This window comes from Anneissia japonica, unplaced genomic scaffold (assembly GCF_011630105.1).
Source record: "Anneissia japonica isolate Jap-2015-1 unplaced genomic scaffold, ASM1163010v1 scaffold4988_len2956909_cov206, whole genome shotgun sequence".
In the NCBI taxonomy this organism is placed as follows: domain Eukaryota; kingdom Metazoa; phylum Echinodermata; class Crinoidea; order Comatulida; family Comatulidae; genus Anneissia; species Anneissia japonica.
Window position 1 is genome coordinate 2,119,642 of NW_022696345.1, and position 7,508 is coordinate 2,127,149.

The window sequence follows — 7,508 nt, forward strand, 5'->3', positions numbered from 1 at the left end:
AGATGTGTATTTAGTGCCAATATAATACCTATTATACACTTCCTCATCATTTCCATTAAAAATATATATTTATATCAACATCGACACAAAATGGTTTACGAATTTTATAATTTATTATTTATTGTTTTATATGTATAATTTAATGCAGGTTCAGCTGAATGTTTGGATAGGCGTTTTATTACTATATAATTAGTTTCATATTAGACTTATATTGTGCAACACTCTTCAGATAAAAAAAAATGCCCAATGACTTTTAATTTGATATGTCTAAAGTCCAAATATAAATTTTTATTATACCCTTGTATTATCTCACACCTGAAGACTGCATTAGCAAGAAGCAATGTGTAAAGTGACTATACCAATTTCAACATGTTATAGGCCCATTTAGAATAATCTGTAGGGTAGGCTGAATGGCGATTGAGGAAGAGACGGACTATAGAGCAATAAAATGTTCCGTTGTAACACCATCAGCAAACTGATAATAGGCCTACACTGAACCATCACAATTATTATCAAATAATACTAAGCATCACAATCAAATCCATGTCACGGCTCTTGGGTGGTTGAAAACGATTAATAGGTTCACGCTATTTGGAAGGATGTGCATGATAACCTTTAAATAATAATGTAAACACAGTATTGTGAAATGTCAATACCGGTTGTGCTGAATTCAAAGAATTGCACAGGGGCCTTAAATGCCATTGGTCGGTGTTCATGTTTTGAACAACAAACATGGCCTATGGATAATATAGTGCATGCAGAACATATCTCTTCGATATATGTAGGCCTACAACGAAAATATTATAATAATAATTATATTTTATGGTATTTTAATAATAATTATATTTTATGGTATTTTAGTTTTATTTTTTAATTAAATGAAAGATTTATACTTTATATTTTCCTTTTAATTCTATTGTAACTTTATAATATATATTTTTATTATCTAATTTCTATTTGTTTTGTCTTTGTTCAATTTCAATTTATTTCATTTATTAATAAAGACATATTTAAATTAGAATTTGAACGTAAAAAGTATTTACTGATATAGGGACCGGCCTATTGATTTTTTTTATTATTGATTCGCATTTATTTCCATTTATAATAATAATTATTTGTAAACAATAATCTAGTATTATTGCATTTATATGTATATTCCATTAGGATCAGTGCATGTTGAATAGAGGTTGGAGTGCCATCCCTGAAGTGTAATTAAATAATTTCATTATTAATTATATTTGAGGTTTTGAAACAATGTCATCATCACAATCTGCAGGGAAAAATAGATTTCATCATAAATACATTTACCAATTTAAGATTCAGACCGAGAAACGGCAACGCCAATTCTAAATTACTGTCAATTTACGAGAACTGCCAAAACTATAAAAAGGCAGAAAATGGATGAGCTCACAGCCAGAGAGCGCCCATCAACGAGTGTTTTCAAATAACCTGAAAAAAAAACCACAATCATTTGTTCTCAAGTTTTCAACACCTTCCTTATCGGATGGATAGTCTTACCAAATTTTGGAAGATGATCTCTGTAAAAGAAGCCACCACTTGACTCTGAGTCATACTCTACGTCCACCTTGCCTCCAAATCCCACGCGGTAGTTATTGCTTGTTCCAGAAGGCCACGTGACTTTAGCCCCACTATTTGGTACATCGTCTTTCCAATTTATTATACTTACTACTTTGCCGAGTTTGCCTTTTCCACCTGAAACAAAAAACAAGTATATCGAAGTTCTTCAAAACTTATAATAAATAATTTAGTTACGTTCTCAATCTTCGTAACAGTTAAAGAATTGACCTGGCTACAGTAGAATGCAGACATACTGTTATTACCTATTAGTGCTCGCATTGCCTATTACAAACATCACTTTTGTCCTGATCTTTCAATCATTTCAGATAGTTGTGTCGAAAAGAAAGGCCACATAAATATATGAATTAAGTGACCATATTCTGCTCGATTTTTGTTTTTTAGGGTTTTTTTTCTCTTTGTTTTTATTTGTTTTTATTTTGTTTTTATTTTTTTTTTGTGGCTAACTTAATTCATATAGGCCTACAAATGTGACCGACTCTAGCAACACCAGGCGGTTGTCATATAAAAAAAGAAGTCTTCATATCAGCTAAATATGTCCAGAGGCTGTTTTTTATGACAGAGGCTGTTTTTGCTAGAGTGGGTCATAAATGTTAAAAATGCTGTAGTATCATTGGAGATAGAAGGGTTAGTAATGTAGTAAATCAAAGACAGATGCTAGTCAGTGAGAGATCCACAAGCACAAGAGCGTCATGGTTCACTTGTTTTTTCGGTCGCTCTGCCTGTGGCCTATATTATATATATGCCCCGGTCCCTTCTGATCCGAACCTGTTTTCATTTCCAAATCGTGGACTCATTATTGGAAATAAATTAGATATGTTTTTACCATCTTGATCCCCATAGTGCCAATCAGATCCTCGGACGACTGTTGCTCCTTCGAATGTTCCCCATGCCTGACATTTCACTGCTCCCGCGCGCTTTGACACGGGAACCCTGCAAACAAATTACCGGTATGTAACAAGTTATACCATCAAATAAAACAATTATAAACTGTTGTTTGTTTATGAGACAATGATGAAACCTCTGATGAAGTATGTGCGGTGAGTATCATTATTGTAAGTGGTATTCTGGGTAGCGTGTTTGGTAGTTTGGTTAGTATAATGGTGGGGAAAATTGCATTCCAATCGCTGTGCACTGGGTATATTTCCTGTGGAATTATCCTGGTACTGGTACTGGTACTGGCATTTATAATGCGCCTCTTCCTTGTGATTATAAAGCGCAGTTCTTTTCCCTGGTTATAATGACAAAGGGCACCGAAATACAGAATGGATTGTGGATAATGAACAGGTTGAAGCAGCATTAAATGATACCAAACGACGTATAAAGGATAATGAACAGGTTGAACGACCAAACGACGTACGAAGAGACAAAATTGTATAAGCTAAATAATGTATTGTGAAAGGATTTCTATGGAAATGAAAAATTAAAGCAGGAATAGATGCCAGAGGAAATCTACGGGGAGGTCAAATAAAAGTAGCAAAGTAAAGGTGAAAAATGACGTCTAAAGAAATGAGACTTTTAAGCAGTAAAATACCAGAGGACGAAGGAGAGTGAAAATTAAAGTAGCAAAGAAAGGATGAAAGAGAACATCTACAACTAGTTAAAATACGTCTATGGAGAGGTACAATAGAAGGCGACAAGGATGTCTACAGAGTGAAGAATTAACGCGGAAAAGGATGTTAAAGACGTCTACGGAGATGAGAGATGAAAGTAGCAGGGAAAAGATGACATATTTTATACGGAGTGGATAAATAGAGGCAGAAAGAAAGGGATGACTACAGTCGTCTACAAACATGAGAATTTGAAGCAGCAAAACAATGAATACTGAGGAGTCTATTGAGAGAAGAAATGGAAGCAATGAGGAAAGCTGCCAGAGGAAGTTATTTGCGATTTACAGATCTTGTTGTTCAATGTGGGAGGCCTACTTGGGTCTACTTTGGTGAATGTGTATGACTACATACCCGTCAAGGTGTGGTGCATCGTGGCGGCAGAATATATGGTTTTTATCATGCTCATCTGACATGTAGCAAGAATGGCACAGGTCATAGTCGTGGCATTCCGTGCACTTCCATCTCATACCGTAAACTGGAACTGTATTGCAAGCGTCGCATTGGACACCATTGTGTTTAATTCCTAGATCATTCAATACATTAATAAAATAATATGAAGATGATTGAGTTATAGTTTATATCTTGTGTCCTACTTGTATTTGTAATTCCATATGAAAAACAATCGCATGGGAAATTGAATACATTTATGTGAATGCATTGGACATTGTGTTTAATTCCTAGATCATTCCATACATTGATAAAATAATATGAAGATGATTGAGTTATTGATTATAATCGCATGGGAAATTGAATACATTTATGTGAATGCATGTTTATAATCACGATCTTATGGTAGAACGATATTATTATTATAGAATAAGTTTTCGTGAATAAATAAAGTGATTACACTATACTATACATGTATTTAGAAATGTGTTTACTTACCAAGAGGCGCACTGTCGAATACCAACAAATCGTACTTGTTGCCGAGTCCAGTGCGGTAGTTGGCACGTAACCCTTTATCCCAATTCACAAAAGCTGTGTTGGTCTTGACTATCGATAGAAAAATATTAAAACAATGCAGAAATAGTAATAATAGAATATCAATAATCAGGGGGCGGATCGGGAGATTTCCGAAAAGGGGTCCGAAGTGGGGCCGATCGAAACACAGACCTCTAGGGGTGGTCACGCGAATGTTTTGGTTTTTTTAGACGGCCGAAAATTACCTTTGAGGCGTTTTGGGCGATCAATTATTTTTTTCTTTCTTTCTTTCTTTTTTTTAAATTTCTTTTAACCTTCTAAGCAGCCCCCTAAATCCGCCCCCTGATAATAGTGATAATGATAATTATGATAAATATGATGAGGATGTTCATTATGAGGATAATGGTGATGAAAATGATGATGATTATGAGTGTGAATTTTATTATATACAACATTATTTATTTGAATATAAATATTATTAATTAATAAATAATATTTATTATAGTGTGATTCTATTTTTGTATTCGTTTATTCTATTTTCTTTTATTGAAAAACACGTCGACATCGCAGCCTACGGCTGAATTTCACGATATTTACAATACAACATTATATCATAATTATAAATTACACAAAAACATGACATTTGAAAAATATTTAAAAAAACATGACATTTAAAAGATATAAATGCAAACATTAATTAATTACATATTGATTATATTTGTATATGGTTCAAGATAATCACAATACTTACGTTCATCGGTGTCTTTTGGGAAAACTATTGTGCCCACGTGACTCTCACCTCCGTCTTGTGCGTTCCATCGCCAATCCGGACCCCGCACAACACGAAGTCCACTCATGCTTTAAAAATCAACAGGTTGTTTTTTCTGTCGAAAAATACATAATAGTAGGGCCTACTAGTATTTTATTCGGTATCATAATTATACTAATTGAAGGACAAAACGTTTGTTACGATTTACCGCCCAGACGCCTGCACGAATCTGTATCGTGCACCACCCTTTATCTTACCATTAAGGGCATTTTTTAGTTCCTATTTATGTCAATTAAAATATCGTAAAACAACAATTTTACATTTTAACACGAATCTACAAATTATTGAACGAGAAGTTGTCATACTACAGCAACTCACGCGCGAATGGATTATTATTAGTAGGTCTAATAATTAAGTGAACGCACCACATTCTTCCCGAATTTCAGTGAATTTTACCTTGAACTTTGACCTTTTTATCTAACTACCTCTCTCTTAGGCCCATCATACCACTCCATTAAGTGTTGATATACCTCACTATTATGATGATCGATTATTTAGATTTTGCGTATATTCCTTTAACAGACAGACACTCAGCGAGTAATACATATCCTCCTCGGAGAAGGTAGGGCCTACTTAAACCATAAATGGAACGATTGATAGAATAAGCAAGTTGCAATACATTACATTAACACTGCAAATAACGCATGACGCACTTAAAAAAATAGTCCCATAAATAGTTGATAGTCGAGTTGTTTGTAGTAACGGGAATGTGTATGTTTGTGGGACATACGCGTATTCTGGCTATTGAATAACACGTTTTGATTGAACAGTTTGTTTTTGACACTCCAGAAAGGTCAATTATTAATGGGAAATTCCAACGTACCAGACATTGCTATTTTAAAATTTTCTATAACTTGTGTGTAAAGGGATTGTTATAAAGGTTAAACGACAGTGTTTCACCTCTCTCCAATTGTGTGTTATACTTTTATCGACCCCGAATTACCAACCTGGGTTATTTAATTCAATCAAATAATGTCATCCATATTGCCTTCGGTTTATCTATTCTTGATTTTGTGCTGTAAATGTCTTTTCAATGTTTCAGTTCAACTTGCCTCGTCAAAAGCAATGCAGTTAAATTACAATCGATAAGATGTGCACCTATTTTGTGTTTTTTCAATCTGAAACAGGCACATACAAATGGCATTTTTAATTCTAGACAGTGAACTTGTTTTTACTTTTGTAAAAGCACGTGATAGTATCATTGTGTAATCTAATCATGTTTTCAGTAGATTGTAGATTTTTCATTTTACTCTAAACAATTTTTTCCTGTTCGTCATGGTTCGTCATTGTATTTTGAATGCATTATCGACGAAAGAAATGATATGAAATATGCCAAATAAAACGTAGCATAACAAAAGGTGAATGATGAATCTTCCTTAGCCACTTGTTTTGGGAATAAATAGGAGAGTGGCGATAATAATATGAAATTAGCTTCAAGAAGCGTAAACAATGGTGCAATATAAACAACGATACCGCATTGTTTTACAAGTTTTACTATGTCACTATAGCTTAATATTACAGGCTTCCCAAATCTCCCGCAACTGGCGGGAGTCTCCTGGAAATTGGTACGGCCTCCTACACTCCCGCAAAGCAAGCAAGAATCCCATCTCCCACAAATCTATTTGCATGTCCCTGCTTTATTATCAATTGTCTCACGGAAGTCAGTCCCGATGGGTATAACTATGTGTAGTAAAATAAAATGAAATGTATTAACAGCTCAGTGGCTGAATGAAGGTGAGTGGGTAGGGGAGAGCCGTCCGGGTCCCTAAATTATATACAAATTCAAGTCCGAGAGTACAATTTTCGGACACCCGAAGTGGTCATAATCATAAATTGTCTTACCTCAACCATGGTGGGGCTGAGGTGTGGTCTAGGTGCCATAATCATAATTTGTGTTACCTCATTAATCATGGTGGGGCTGAGGTGTGGTCTAGATTCCCCATCATATATCAGTGAAGGTCCCTTCCTGGGTCCCTTATTTCGAATTCCTAGATCCGCCGCTGTAGATCTTCTGGAACTGACTTCCAACTTGGGACCCCTGATAGTGGCGTATCTAGGTACCAATAACCTTGCTCTACCCGTTTTAGTGAGTACAGTAGGTCCCCTTATGCCCGAAGGTGTCCAGGTATTGTTACCGCTTCCGTTGTATGCGCATTAGGCCTCTTCTACTCGAATATAACTACAATTATAACAAAAAACCACAACCTACCGTTAACATATAATTTTAAATAATACAAGACTTTGCGTCTAGAAACTAATATCGTTCCTTCGTTTGCTGTGAATCGGTTGCGTTGTTATTTTTCACTGTACACGGAAATTTATCAATGTCGAAAGTATGATAAAAATAGAATACCAAAAATCCCAACGCTAAGATAAACAAATCGATAGCTGCATAACCGAACGTACTGTACTGTTGAGTCCTAATAATTCAAAATACCATAACAGCAAAGCAATATAAACATTTCTTTCAAAGTAGAACTGGTTTGGTAAGTTGCATCTACAAGATTTTAAAACATCTTTGCAATGATAGTTACTGCTTAGTTTAGAGGCAA

General features: G+C 34.9%; 1 protein-coding gene across 1 annotated transcript in view; it reads right to left on the bottom strand.

The window, feature by feature from the left end:
• LOC117101856 (E3 ubiquitin-protein ligase MIB2-like) overlaps positions 1-7,467 on the bottom strand; it is a 20,219-nt gene extending 12,752 nt beyond the window's left edge. The window contains exons 1-6 of the mRNA XM_033241971.1: positions 7,166-7,467; positions 4,879-5,011; positions 4,092-4,199; positions 3,558-3,729; positions 2,423-2,529; positions 1,519-1,713 (exon numbers count right to left, since the gene is read on the bottom strand). Coding sequence (XP_033097862.1) covers positions 1,519-1,713; positions 2,423-2,529; positions 3,558-3,729; positions 4,092-4,199; positions 4,879-4,984 — 688 coding nt within the window. The 5' untranslated portion in view covers positions 4,985-5,011; positions 7,166-7,467. The remainder of the gene's footprint in view (positions 1-1,518; positions 1,714-2,422; positions 2,530-3,557; positions 3,730-4,091; positions 4,200-4,878; positions 5,012-7,165) is intronic.
• Positions 7,468-7,508: the final 41 nt, after the last annotated feature.